The sequence below is a fragment of the Numida meleagris genome, chromosome 2 (genome assembly GCF_002078875.1).
Source record: "Numida meleagris isolate 19003 breed g44 Domestic line chromosome 2, NumMel1.0, whole genome shotgun sequence".
NCBI lineage: Eukaryota > Metazoa > Chordata > Aves > Galliformes > Numididae > Numida > Numida meleagris.
Window position 1 is genome coordinate 1118166 of NC_034410.1, and position 15241 is coordinate 1133406.

A 15241-nucleotide genomic window follows, 5' to 3' on the forward strand; every position below is an offset into this window, starting at 1 on the left:
CTTACGGCCCCGAGGTGCTAGACAAGTTGAGGACTGAGCTCCAGGGTCCTACTGCCAGCATGAAATTTGGGTGAACTATGAGACAAGGCTTCCCGAGCACCTCTGAAGGGAGTGGAGAACCCAAGGAGCCCATCCAAAAGCACCCAGCGTCTTTATTGATTTGAAATGGAACTGTGGGAGCCTCGCCAGCACCGAGATTGGGAAGATAGTGCAAGAGCTGATTCTGCTGCACCCTTGGGATGTAACTTTTCAGCTAGCACTGCTGGAGAACGTATCCATAGGAGATGTGTCCTGATGGAGTTTTGTGCATCTCAGCAAGGAAAACGCTGGGCAACAGCAAGGAGTGGTGCCTCCCTGGGTATTCATCCTGGCATTTCTGACTGAAGATTGTCTTTGGGCTGAAACAGCCTCTTGGCAAGAGGTGCTGGAAGGTCTCTGGGCCAGACTTTTGCTTGACCTCGTGCAACTGTGCTGCCTTCCTTGGACCAGCTCTGGCTGGCATTGGCCCTTGATGAAGTGATGAGGGATTTCAAACTGCTGTTTTTTCTTTTATCTTTTCTCGCTCTGTCCTAAGGGTGGCACCTCTCAAACTTCGTAATGTGAACATGAGAGTGCTCTGCTATTAACCCAACTCCCAGCAGACAGGTGCAAGGTGAGCTGCTGGGGATGCTGACCAGACTTAATCTCTGCTTCTCAAGCCATTGTCGAGGGAGCTCACATAACAACGTACTGAGACACAACAGCACTCCCACTGACCTCAAAGGGCCACGCCACTGGCTTCAAAGGGCCCTCATTTCCCCCAGGAGCAGCCAAGCCATGGGGAGAAACCTCCATGGGGAGGAACCCTCACTCAGGACCAAGCAACAACAGGTTTCCGTTCTGCAACCAGCAAGAACTGCTGAGGGATTGGTTTCCAGTCCCGGGTGGGAGGTGCTATCCCACCCCTGCAAGACATGGCTTCATTTTTCAGTTCTGGGCAGCGACTCTTTCCACTCCTGACACGAGGGGTTCTAATAGCCTGGGAGTCTTCCATGGGAATTTCTCCAGAACTGGATGGAAGGTGACCACTTATTTATTTATTTATTTGGCCACAGATTTTTCATGTTTGGTTGTTTTGAACATTTTGGTTGATTTTTCTTTTTCTTTCTTCTTTAATGCTATCCGCTGCCAGCCAGTCACTTTGGATTTTTTTTTTTTTTTTTTTTTTTTTTTTTTGGTGAAAGTGTTTCATTGCTCTTCTGACATAATCATCTTCTAAGGAGATTATCCTGTAACTCTTCTTAGAAAATCCTGACTATGAAGGCAGGACAAGACTTGGCTCCTTTAATCATGGAAAATTGTCTTTACTTCCACACTCGTTTTACTTTCTTAAGCTGCATTTTGAGCTAGACAAATCAGCCAGACTTCTGATATCATAATTTTCGTGCTACTTTGAGGGTGTTTATTTACAAGGTTTGTATTTTTCATTACGATCACCCATTTGTTGCACTGTGTGATGATATAGGCATCCAGCTGGCTTTTCTCTTCCTAGATAAGTTTCTAGTCTTCATATCTACAGAGAAAAGCTTTGAGGACATGAACACTAAAGCTCCTGCTCTGAAATGGGGGAAAATCAGAACTCTAGAAGCCAGGGCTCCCCGTGGGCTTGGCCTTCTCCATGTGCTCATCACAGCTTTTGCTGGGTCCTTGCATTTGGTTGCTGTGGACATCCATTTACAGCTCCATCAACATTCAGAGAAAGGGAATTTGGGGGGAAATGTTCTCAAGTTTTATTCCGAAATGAACCGCTGGTCCGGTAGCATGGACATGGTTAGAGTTTTAGTCTAACACATCTCTGTCCTGCTGCCGGTACAGCCGTGTTTATAACAAAACATCGTCACGATAACTTAGAAAACAAAACAAAACAAAACGCAATGCATTTTTTTTCTCAGTAGGAAGCTCTCTTTGAGCCAAACACCGCTGAGATCTCCAAGAATTTTGCAAATTAAGAGCACTGCTGTTTAAAAAAAAAATATTCGGAACAATAAAAATGAAAGACAGCATAAATATAAAACCTTTCCCTGAAGAAAAGCACTTGTCCCTCCACACGTGAGGACATCGTAATCTGTGATTGACCGCGAGGAGCCCAAAGGGATGGAGGTGAGTGTCATACCCCTAGCGTGACACCTCCCCTCTTGCAGCCCTTACCTCCCTGCGTCTCTTCAGTCCAAAGTCAGGATGGAGATGAAGAACTAGTTCTTTCTCCTTTTCATTGCAGTGTTCAAGGAATTTCTGCTGCCAGTGCTCACGTGCCTTTTTTCTTTTAACTCTCTCATCCCGTGACCTTCACCACTTGAACTCCTCATAGTCCCCCAGGTTTGACCTGCACCACCTTCCCTTTCCTTCTTTTAACCTCTGAGGTGCTCTGTAGCACCACACCTGCAGCTCCCTTAGGTGAGGAAACAGAGACCCTTTTGTCTGGAAAAACATCAGCTTAGTTCCTTCAGAACCCCCTTCTGCCTGCACTGATGGCTGGAGAAGATTGGAAAAAAACATAAAGTGGAACAAGAGTAGAATCTCTTTGTTCTGCTGGCTGAGACTGGAGTAGTGCGTTGCTCTGTGTTTGTTAGTCTTCCCCAGCTCCTTGCATGCTCTGAAGTCCTTTTTCAGTTACCTTGTAAGCGTCGGCAAGTTGCCATAAGGCTTCAAGTTGATTTTCCCCCTCTCCCATTTGACTCAGTAAAATGGTACCAATCACAGACACGATGTCCTACGCAGTGTCTAGAGAAACTGCATCTCCTACCCCTCCCCATCCCTCCCTGCCCAGTGGAGAATGGAAATCATGCTACATCTTCGTTAGCCGCAGAACATTGAGGCGCACGGGAAGGAAAGTGGCACCAGAGGCGTATTGGATCTCCCGGAGGACCCCTTCCCACTTCTTCTGCTCTTCATCGTATCTGAGGAGAGACAGACAGACAGCTGTGGTGAGGAAAGCATCCCCCTCTTCCCACCTTGTAAACCCCCCACCTCCACAACACCAGCAGCTGCTCAGCATAGCCCACAGAACCCTGGGGAATGGGTTGGTACCACCAAGATGGACCATCCATGGTGAAGGCCAGGAGATGCCTGCTGAGGGTGCTGTAGAGCTGCGGACCTGAGGATCAGGAGCTAGCCCTGCATGAGCAGCTGTCAGAAAATGCTTTCTGTCTCTGCTCCCATGTAAGACAATCTGGTTTCCAGCCCAAGCACTGGCTTTTCTCAGGGAGAGCGTTCATTGCACCAACACTGCTTCGAGCCAAAGGGGAGGTCTGGAACCAGCTCCAAACAAAATGCCAATTCAGGAGGAAGAGGAAGGAGCAGATTTTCCCTGCTGTTCTCCTATGGGAGGCTGGGAGAAATCACTGAATCACCTAACATGCCCTCCAGCACACACGTCTCACCCAGAAACCCCGTGCTGAGCCTGCAGCCTTGTGTAGGAGTAACAGCATCTCCTTCATGCTGAAGGCATAAAGACCAAAACTATCTGTTTGCTCGGTGTCTGCCACCAAGTAACACCCCCATCTCCCATGGAGAGCCCCAGGGAAGGTCATCACCTCCAGACGTCGTTCAGCTCCGTTGGCACCAGCTCCCCCGACTCCGTCTCCACCGTGGCGAAGCCCCCGAGCAGGTAGAGCACCCCGGACAGGCTCACCAGGCTGACCGAGCTGCGCTCCTGGGGGAACTCGGGGAAGGTGTCCCACCTGCCGTGTGGAGAGAGGGACATGTTAGGGCACCCTGCCTGCCTCGTGTCTCAAATTGGGAACCTGCAACTGAATCAGCGAGCGGCAGACTAACTCGTGTAGCTTTGCATGGGATGGGATCGTTCACTGCCTGGTGCTGGAGATAGCTCTTTCCATCATCATAGCTCAGTTTCATCTTCTGTGAGTAAATGAGCTGAGATGTACACCTAGCATGGACCAGCAGGTCCCATGGCTGGACTGGAGCCCAAAGCCCAAAGTCAGGGAACACATCTCTTGCATTGGGTGAGGATGATGAGATGAAACCACAGCCCCACAAAGCACCCTGAAGGCTCAACTGGTTGATTAATCCACTTTGAATCAGAGCCTGGTGCGATCCACAGTAAAATGGTACTAATGACAGATGCAACGTACTACACAATGTCCTACTCAGCGAGGTTTCATTGATGCCCAGCCGCCCAAGGAATGCAGATTGGGAGGAACTGATATGAGGGGCTGCAAGAACAGTCGGAAGCTGCTTAATGTAAACCTACAGCTGGTGCTGGTGTAACTACGCCCCAGAGGTGCTCGGTACATACTTGTTGGTGGCAATGTCGTACACTTCCACTGAGTTGGTCAAGCCAGAGTCGGTCACGCCGGCTGCCACGTAGATTTTGTCTTTGTGCACAGTGGCTCCAAACAAGGAACGGGCAGTTTTCATGGGAGCCAGCTCCTTCCACTCAAACTTATTCGGGTTGTAGACACACATCTTCTTCAGGCACTTCCTAGGGAAAGAGGAGAGAGAAGGGGAGTGTTGATTGCTGGCCCGAGGGCAGCTTTGCACTGCAGGAGTTTGGGGATACCTGTTGTGAAGGACATGGGTCTATAGAAGGGATTTGGGTTCCCTCTGTGTTGGCTTTAGTGCATTTGCTTGGGCAGGCACTCAAGCTTGCCCATACCCAATGCCCATAGATACCATTTGTGTACAACACATCCACTCCTGATGTGACTGCTTTGGATAAGGAATCTTCAAAGCTCAGCGCTGTGTGTACACACCTGGATAAAGAGTCCATGTAACTAACTGCCTCTCAGGACCATGCGTGCAGCCTTCAGATGCTGTTTCAGTGCTGCTGACTCAACCTAACGCTGCAAAATATCCTCACAGAACTCCACATTACCCAACACAGTGGACAGCAGTGTGAGGTAAGTGGATGCACGCCATATTCCTTTCAGGGCAGGACCTCTTTGCTGGGTTATGGCAAGATTTGCTCCCACTAGCCTGGGGGATGACTCCCTGGTTTCTCTTGAATTTTGACCTACTTGTCACTTCCTTTGCCTCCAATGACGTAGACGAGGTCCTTGTGTGATACCACTGCATGGCCGTAGACTGCGTAGGGAAGGGAATCGGCTTCACCCCACTTGAAGGACCTGGATCAGGGAAAGATAGGAAGAAAAAGGATTTGTAGCTTGCTGGGTGAGGCCCAGAGTACATAGTGTTTTGCAGACCTGGAGGCGAGTGCAGATCTTGACAAACAGAAAAAACAGTATCCTAAAAATATGAAATTTCTAATGGGACAATGCTCAACAAGTAAGTTTTTTCATCCTAAAAACAAAACAAAAGAAAAAAGATTTTTTTTTTTTTTTTTGCATTATGTAGAAAATGAAATCCAGTGACACTTAGAGTTGCAGTTACCAGGGAACTACATGTGCTTCTGTCCACATTCTGGAGCGCAGGGCTGAGCTGAAGCCTCTGAGCTAGCTCCAGGGCCACTGAGTAGGGGATGGAGCTGTTTGGAAACCCCAAACTGGTGCCTCTGCAAGGATGCCCAGCAGAGACCTCTGCTTTGTCCTCAAGTGAGGCTTTAGCACACCTAATGCCTTCATTTTTCCTTCTTTGTGGTTTGTGTTGGGTGGCCAAAAATGGAGCCAGCTAAAATTTGGGTGTGTTTGTGGTGTCTGCACCCAAAGGAAGGCTAAACATCTAAGCTCAGCGGGCAAGCACGCAGGCCCAAATAGGGCTGGAGTTTCTCAGGATGTGTTTTGATGCCCATGTAGCTCAGATTCATTCAGAATCATAGAATCATAGAACTGTTTGAGTTGGAAGGGACCCCTAAAGGCCATCTGGTCCCACTCGCTGCAATGCACAGGGACACCCACAGCTCCATCAGTGCTCAGAGCCCCATCCCCTGACCTTGAGCATCTCCAGGGATGGGGCACCACCACCTCTCTGGACAACCTATGCCAGTGCCTGACCATGTAGGATAAGACCCCAAAGATCTGCACTTCATTTTACCTAAGAATGGAGATGCCTTCTAATTGCCTGACCATTCTAGGCAACCAGTCGCCCTCACAGACCAGCACTTTGCCCTCTCCAGGTTTGCTATCGTTGAACTCTTACCTAAATTACACCAGAAATAGGGGTGGTGCTGGTCATATCTCTGCCAGTTTCCAGCCAATACTCAGACCACCCCTGTGCACGTGGCAGAAGGACGCACACCACTGCCCCAGTCATACCCCGTGTTCTGGGGAAATGAAATTGATTTTGAATCATTGCCTCTAAAACAGTCTATGAAGCAGACATATCTAAAAATAAATGGAGCAAAGGCTTGTTAACACCTACCACTGTGCCTCTTCAGGGCAGAGAGGAGCAGCCTTTGGATATTTCTGCCTCCCACGAGCAGAACAGGATGGTGCCTCTAAATACAGCTCATGACATAACCTGGTTCAGAGCCCATTGTGCAAAAATAATTGGATATTATGCCTGATATCCATCAGGGTGGGCCGTTCAGTGCCACAGCTGAATACTTTCAAAACAAACTTTCCTGTCCAAAAGCACTCCCTGTGAGACCTCAAACCAATGGGCAGCAGCAGAAGGAAAAGCTTTTCCTCCCCTTTCTCCTCTGAACAGGTCCCACGTGAGCATCTGCTGAGATCACTCCTTCGTAATTTAATATCCCCATTTCGGCTTCCACCTTGGGAGCTTCAGTTACAACAAGCGATGCCGCTGGAGAGAGCAGCTCAGAGCCCCGTGGTACAGCCTGAGGCCCAGGGTCTGGGTGCAGAGCTCGAGCCCTGTCACTACACTCCGTTATCCCTGGGGAGCTGGATTCACTTTGCACAGCAGCTGCCCCACATTCCCCTGCCGAACGCCTCCTGCCCCACACCTGCACCCAGACACTTACAGGCGGTCGTAGCACAGCACCGAATCCAAGGTCTTCTCTCCCTCTTTCAGCTCCTTCCCTCCGACCACAAAAATGGAGTTTTCTGCCTCTCCCAGGCCAAAAAGGCAGCGAGGGGAGGGCAAGGGGGGCATCCCCAGCCAGTCTGAGTCTAGGTGGTCATACTGAAACAAAACATAAGGTCATTAGCGTGCACATTCCCCAAGAATCCAGAGGCTCAGAGCAGCATCTATTCCCACTCACAGCTTGTCACAGGGACGTGTTCTGCTCTATTGACCAAAGCTTTGACTTGGAACAAGTTTGGTCATCTTTGGGTGGGAGATTCCCATGCTGGACTTACAAAAGATAGTTCCTCAGCCAGTGAAGAGCAGAATGCTTTCTCCTCCCACCAGTTCTCCTTCTTGATGGCAAAGAACAGTCAGTGGGTTCTTCCTCTGCTTCTCAGGATACTGGTGTCTTCTACCACCTCATTGTGTGAATGAAATGCGTGTGCTTCTATCTGCACAAAAGCCCTTTACACAATACCTGTCTACCCAATATCTACAGGGCACAATGAAGCAGAATAGAATCATTCAGGTTGGGAAAGATCTCCGAGATCACCAAGTCCAACCCCAACCCATCCCTACCATGCCCACTGACCATGTCCCTCACTGCCACATCTCCATGGTTCTGGAACACCTCCAGGGAATCCTTGGGCGTCTGTGGATCAAGGCAAAGCCCCACCAGAAAACAAAAAGCCATGACAGGTTATGAGACAGCATGGGGCTGGGGGCTCTTTGGACACTGAAGTGCTTAGTGTGAACTGTAAAATGGGTCAACATTTTTAAGACAGCTTGGCGATAGAGGAGGAACATCACGGGTTGAGTCCGGAGTGACCTCCTGCAGCCGTCTGGTGGAACCCTGCAGGAGGAAGCTGCGATGGAGCACTGCCTGGAGGACTGTTTTCTATGGGCTCAGGCCAAGGAGCCGCAGCTTGTTGGGTTGCCTCCAAAGCGTTGGTCTCAGCTGGGTGCCTGTGATCGTTGTCCCTTGGTGAGCTGTGGTCCACGTTTGTGTTATTTATAGCGCAGGCCTGAGCAGCCCCGTCACCAAGAGAGTTCCTGCTTCTCGATGGGTTTGGTATTGTTTTCAAAGCATAAATCTCAGAAGTGACAAATAAAGGATACCGTTTTCCATCTGGAATGTCAATGGAATCGTTCTGTTCCTGCCAAAATCTGCAAGGCCTCTGGGATTTATCAGCACTGAGATATATTGATGCTTGTCCTTAAGTGTAAACTAACCCTGACCGAAGGAGGAACTTGAAATTGGGGAGGATAGAAACAGAGTCAGAAGGTGTAAGAGGATGCTGCATTATACAAGGGTTCATCGTACAGCTGCCGGCCTACATCCTAGTGAAGCTCCAGCTGAAAAAGGCTCAGAACATCTAGTTCATACAGGAACCTACATAAGGGCAATGATGAAAACAGGTTGAAGGGGCCTCCCGATATCTCCCATCCAACTCCTCTGCTCAAAGCAGGCACAGCTTTGAAGCTACAGCAGGTCGCCAAGGCTTTCTGCAGTCGAATATGAGATGTCCCCCGGGATGGAGGTTTTGTGACCTCTCTGGACTCCTGCTCCAGTACTGCACCACCTCCACTGTGAAGGTTCTCCTAACAGGTAATTGAAATTTCCCTTCATGTATCTTGAGTCTATTACCTCTTGTCCTTTCTATGTGCAGCCCTCCAGCCCTAACCATCTTGGTGATCTTTTCTGGCCTCACACCAGCACCTCAGTGTCTTCCTTGTACTGGGATGCCCCATATTGGACTCGACACCCACATGTGGATCCATCCACATCCACACCCATCTCACACGTAGTCTCCTGTGCATCCAGATGCAGTCTCAGCAGTGCTCAGTCAAAAGGATTAAATCACTCCCCTCGATGTGCTTGCTGCAGTCATGCTAATACAGCCCAGTACACGGTGAACCTTCCCTGCTGCCCAGGGAATTAACTTGCCTGGACAGCAGCAAAACAGGTGGAGGACTGATCTTTAGACACAGCTTTAGGCTGAACGTGAAGCAGCCTATCTACCTGCTGTGCACAGCTAGGGGATGGAGCTGGCCGTATCTGCTGTGGCCAAAGCTCCTCTTCAGTGCAAAAGGTTGTATGCCAAGCACCAGTTCCCCAGCATTACCCATTGCCTTCCCTCTCCATTCTACTTTCTCAGGCTGCCACATCTTCCCATTAACTCCTCGTTTCATGGGCTTCATGTGGGCTGCATGGGCTCTGAAGTCTGACACTTCAGGTGAGGACAAACACATTCCCTGCACACATGGTACAGGTACACAGCCCTACCCATGCAACATGGCAAGGATCAAACTTGTGTGTCTCAGCATGGGAACTTTTCTTTCTTTATCCTTCCAATACACTGTTGCTTCCTTCCAAAACAGATGTGAGCCATGGGAGCTTGTTTACCCAGGAGATTTCTGGGTTGAGGGGGAAGGATGTAGGATTTACTGGATTCCTACAGGGTTGGCAGGAATGGCAGTGCCCTGTTAGGTCCCTACAGGGAAGGTGCTCTTGGGTTACAGCCCAGCTTGGGGCTCAGATTGCCTGCTCACAGCTCAGCCTGCTCATAGCTTTGGTTATTGCTGAATTAGAACAGCCACTTTTCCTGTTGGATATCCCCCAGAAATGTCACAGCAGAGTTTCCCTTGCACATAATGGAAATAACCAAAGTAGAGACTCTGAGATGGAACTAGAGCAGATCCAGGGACAAGAACATCATTGGAAAAGAGGCAGATATTGGTAGGCAAGGACACACTCCATGTCCTTGGAGTGTTTACTCTGTGGCTATAGCTGCTGCCGTTCTCTGTGTTGGCACCTGGCAGTCATCTCTGTGTTTTGCTGGGGGTTCATGCCCAGGGAGCATAAAGGATGCAAAGACCTGGTGCCTCCAACCTAGTTTTTGTGCCCTATGGCAGACAGGGCTGGACCAAATGGATTGGCCAAAGTGCTGTCCTGTTCAGGATTTGGACTGTTGAAGCCTTCTTTGTCAATGACCAAAAACCCGTTAGTGATAGGTATGCTAAGAATATGGCAAGAAAATCACTAGTACAGCAACTTAAATGTTTCAACTTCATTTACATATTTCATTTTAGCATCACGTGGCAATGGAAATTGCTAATATCAATAAAGACTGATCATGCTCCTGGTCAAAGAAAAGAAAGAAAACTAAAACCAGTACCTGTAAGAAGTAGGAACTCATGGGATCCTCTTTGCTGTCCTCATTGTAGTACAGTCCTCCAACAATGAAGATCTGATTCTCTTTGGTCACCAGACTGACGTGGTTCTTTGGGATTTGAGCAGACAGGGAGGCAAAATAGCACTCGTTGGCAGTGGGATCATAGGCCACTGCTCCACTGTCGCTCACCATGAAAATGAGGTCCTGGAGGAACATCCCAAAGCGCATTGTGTCATTTAAGATCCCTGGAAGCACATCCTCCTCTGTATCTTCCTCCTCATCTACTGCTCCATTGACAACATTGCCTTTTGCTTGCTTTTCATTGCTTTTCTTCACTTTCTTCTTCTTCACCACAGTGAATTTGCCTTGCTGGGCATCCTTCACCATCTGCAGTTTCTTGAGCAGCTCTGGGCTGGACTTCACCACAGCCTGCTTCTCCACGTGGTCCTTGATGTAGTCCTTGGGCATGAGGCGGAAGCGAATGCTCTCAAAGACAACAGGCAGGGCCTTCTTCCGGCTCTCCTGGTCCTTGGCGCCCACCCATTTCATCACCACTTCAAAGACATTTTCCTCCTTCTCAATGTTGAGGGAGTCACTGGAGATGATAGCGATGAGCTCATCGGGTGAGAGCTGGTAGAATTCCTCATCACGGGAGACCAGTGTGAAGCGATCGCAGATGAAATCCCGAGCTGCCACGGCCAGCCGGGCGCAATCCAGCATCAAGCCCAGCCTGAAGATAGCCAAGCAGTTGCTGAGGCAAAGGCGCTTCTGCAAGAAGGACACACAGACGGTGAAGATGGAGGGGATCTGGAACATGTTGGCCACAGAGAAGATGTCCTGAACATTCTGCTCTGTGATCTCCAGCTCAGAGGTGTAGATGTAATGGAGGATCTTGCCCATGACATCTGGATCAACGTCTTCCAAGCTGACCTCCCTCTTCTTGCTCTCTTCCATGTCCGAGAGGAACATTGCCCGGAAATAGGGGCTGCAAGCTGCCAGCACCAGCCGATGGCAGGGAAACTCCTTTCCCTTGACTTTCAAGACACAGTCCAGAAACTTATTGTGGTCCAACATGTCTTTGAGTCCATCTTGAAGGAGAGTTTGCTGGTAGAGACGCAGTTCTTCCACTTGATCAAAAGGCAAACCCATGGTGGAGAGTAAGAGCTCCTTTTTTTTTTTTTCCCCTAAGCTTTCTCTGTATCTATTTACAAATATATCTATATATGTGCCTTTGGTAAAGAAACTTTCTCAAAGCAGGGCTCGCAGGTCTCCCTTGCTTCCAGACCGTCAGCACACTGGGAATGTGAAACGCTCGCTACTATCGCAGCTGTCTGTGTACTTCAGCCTCCAGCGTAGGGCTTTATATATAGCCACCGCGTTACAAAGCTTAAGGAATCCATTTTGGAGCATGTGTAAGCCGATCACCCTTTAATATGACACACTGGACAAGGGGGAAGGGAGGGGGCTGGGGGAACAGCTGTACTTGCAGCCTCGATGCTTCAGGAACCGTCTGTCAGCCGATGAGTCACCGCGTCCCACGATGGAAGGACGTGGGCAACCCTATGACCCCTCCACCACCCTTGGGAAACATCCTCCGGATGAATCAAACACCCTAATCTGCCTTCTGGGTCATGAATGGGAGGGACGAGACCTCTGACACAGCTGAGCAGAACCTTCCCAAACTGCTAAATCTTTTGTGGTGGTAAAAACAGGCCGTGAATCGAAGCTGGGAAGATGCAAGAAGGGAGCGTCCGTGCGTTGTGGCATCCCTGAGTCCATCTTGTCCCTTCAAATAAAGAACCCATCTATGGTGGCAGTCACTAAAAGCCTGTCTACAGGAGGAGACTGCAGGAGTTTGGGAGAGGGATGGCTCTGCTTTGTCTGCAATATGTACGTTGGCCCCACCCACACAGTCTCTGGACACCTCATCACTAATAAATTAATCTTTTCCCCATGTTATTCAAGCACAAGTATCTGAGGCAGAACTAAATACAGAACAGTGAGCTTCATCTCACTGACTGAGACACCTAGATGCAGGTATCTACTGGTGAATTTGGGGTCTTCTGCTGAGGTCTACTGGGATTCCACCCTCAAGCTGAAGCTCAGAGACACAGTGGGACAAACTGACCGGCCTTCAGTGGGTGCTGCAGAAGAGCCGAGGGCTCTGTCAGGTCCTGCATCCTGCTTGAATGTCCATGGACATCACAGAGCCTCATGGGGCCTCAGATGGCTGCTCCAGGTCCAGCTCTCCCCATGGAGCTCACAAGGAAGCAAATTGGTTTGGGCAGACATGGGTAAGCAGAGTAACCATGATTATTTATAATTATGGTAAAATTTCTACAAGAGTTTGTTCTATCTCCATTATTATGGACCCTTTGGGCTTTCTGACACTCAGAGATGGCACAGATTTAATTAACGAATTAATTAGATCTATGCAAAGCCATTAGCCGCACTCTTCTTGGTGTATTTAAAGCCACATAACCCCTTACTCCGGCATGGGCGTGTTGATAAATATGCTTTGTGACCTGATGGTTATCTGAGTATTGAGGGAGGGGGTGACACTAGATGAGGCTGTACTGGTGAGGTTCCAGCAGCATCCCAGGCTGTACCGATATAGCAGGGCCGTAATCATGTGCTGATTTCAGCTCACATCATCAGCTCAGGATCAGAGACAAGATCCGAGGATGAGCACTGATCTTTCAGCTGGGTCACCCATCAGAAATATCCATTTGCTCCCAGATACCAGGGGCTGGACAACCCCATCCTCCCCTCTCCCTTCCCTCTGTGTTAGTGTTCCACTTTTTCAATGTGGTCACGCTATTGTTTGGAATTTTCCTCCTCTGCCTTTAATCTTCCCTCAGCCCTGACTTGTTTTCCTTCTCACCGTGCTGCTCAGTGGGTGCTGCCCTCCCAGGTTTGCTTCCACATTCCTCACATCACGAGATGCTGTCTCCTCTCACTGCTCATCGTAAGGTGACACCTCTAACTGCAGTGAGATCTACCCAACATGGCAGCCCCTATAGAAAATACGAACTCATATTTGTCCCTTGCCTGTGTGGGTGATCGGAAATGGGCACTGGCTCTGGCACAGGTGAATATCCCACCCTGGCACTGGTAGGAGATGAGCAATGGACTCAATACCATGAGCAACAGTGGCTCAGTGAGAGCAGGAAACCACTGATCCACCTTGGTGTGGAAGTCTCATCACTTTAGAGGTTGGTGGATTGATGGAAAACAGAGATATTTCCAAGCAAACAGGGCCTGAGAGCTGTTGTTTAGGGTTCATACTGACTGCAGATAGGCTTTTCTACCATCCAGTTTTCACTCTGGCATAGGCTCCTCCAGCAGCAGAAGTCATCGGTTTGCCACCATTCACGGAGATGGAAAACTCATAGAGATGATCCCCTCAGGACAAGGTCCGCTGTCATCTGAGAAATGAGCAGCTGGATTTTGATTGCTTCCACCACTGTGCCCTGCTTTGGCAGGGAAACCAGACCCAGACCTCGCTGCCCAAGTGTGGAGCAGCCCTATTTCTGAATCCATCCAGGTCCACGTGGCCGAGATGGGATTTACCAGCTTTCATTTTGCTTTGAAATGAATCCAGTTCTATCGTAGAGCTTGGTGAAAGGAGAGCCAGATGAACCACCAGAGGACTGAAATGCCTCAGAGACACCATGGTTATTCCACCTGGTCTTGGCTCTCCCACCCTGGGGCTGTTGTTCAGGCTCCCTACGGCCACAGGGATCTGATTCACCTTTGGGAGTCCATTCACTGCGCCCAAGTTGGACGGTTGCCTGAGATGGGAGGACTCTACTGAGGTCCATCTTTCTCCATTCACCTAAATCATGAATTCATCCTAGATATCCTTTAATGTTCCCAGTGCCTCCTACCCCCGGCAAAGATGGATGCCACCCTCACGAAGGCCTGTGGCAGCACTCACACCTGTGAGATGGGCGGCTCTGAGTATCTCTCAGCCAGCTGAGCCTGGTCTAATGGGACTACAGCGAATGAGTGGCACCCAGTGACCAGTGGACTAAGTCAGTTGTCTCCGAGTGAGCAACAGTCACCCCACTCAGGATGAGAATGAGTGGGAATGTATGGAAGCTGTCCTAAGCGGATGAGAAGTAGGAGGATCGCTCTCTTCCATACAGACTTTGAGAACAAGAAAGGCAAGTGCAAGAATTATAGCTGTGTCGGGTTAATAAAGGTGTCTAGTGTAGAACTACTCATCTGGATTTGTAATTGTAGTAAAAAATTGCTTTTCTTGCTATCTCAGTCAGGTAATAACAGGGTTTGAGTAGATACTTTCCCCAGTGGCATATGCTGAAGCTGAGGGTCTTCTACACAAGGCTGAGCAGTGAGACATGGCCATGATAGCAGCACTTTGGTGCTCCTGGGCCACAGGACCCTTTTGGGCTTCTCACAGCAGTGATAACCAAGGGGATACCTTCAGGCAAAGACGGGCAACGTTCTCCCACGAGCTGTCCTCTAGCAGGTTGCTCTATCAGTGCCTAAGATTAGCTTCTGACAGCTCCAATAGATGTAGCTGCTGAGTAAATTTAGATCCTTAGTGAATGGGTTATTTTCTCTCCCAGACTATCCGGGCTGGGAGGGGAGTGCAGAGTCACCGGGCTTTGCCATGTGAGTCATCTTCTCCAACACCAGGAGATGGTGACTCTGTTTCCCTCCCTGTGCACCCAGGGGTGCTCACATAGACAGAGCCCTTGGACTCTGCAGCTCAGAGAGGTTTCAGCTGTCTGCGGGCACCTGCATGGAGGAGAAGAACTGGATTTCACGCTAGGAGAGAGCACATCATATCATAGCTGGCTTGGTGGTACAGAGTAAATTTGAGGTGTTAGAGAGGCACCTACCAAAGATCCAGCAGCAAAACTCCGTTAAAAAAGGTGTGCCTGGCAACTGAAGGGGTTCTATGGATGTGACTGGAGATGCAACCAAGGCACAATACCTTACTGCACTTCCAACGTTTGGGACCAGACTCCATGGCTTCTACCTCCTAAGCTACACAGACAACAGTTTTACAGCAGTGGGCTTGTAAAATAGTACCAGCATGGCAGTATACCCAAAATACAAATGAAGCTACAGCCACACATCACTGGCTTTGATCTGATGATGATGAGTGGGTC

The 15241-nt window shown here is 49.3% G+C and overlaps 1 protein-coding gene across 1 annotated transcript; it reads right to left on the reverse strand.

The window, feature by feature from the left end:
* Positions 1258-15235, reverse strand: KLHL40 (kelch like family member 40). The gene is made up of 6 exons (XM_021388128.1): positions 10101-15235; positions 6878-7038; positions 5016-5123; positions 4295-4480; positions 3573-3719; positions 1258-2936 (listed from the first exon to the last, which is right to left on the reverse strand). Exons 1-6 carry the CDS (start codon positions 11244-11246, stop codon positions 2825-2827), a joined length of 1860 nt encoding a protein of 619 aa, XP_021243803.1. The 5' UTR covers positions 11247-15235; the 3' UTR covers positions 1258-2824.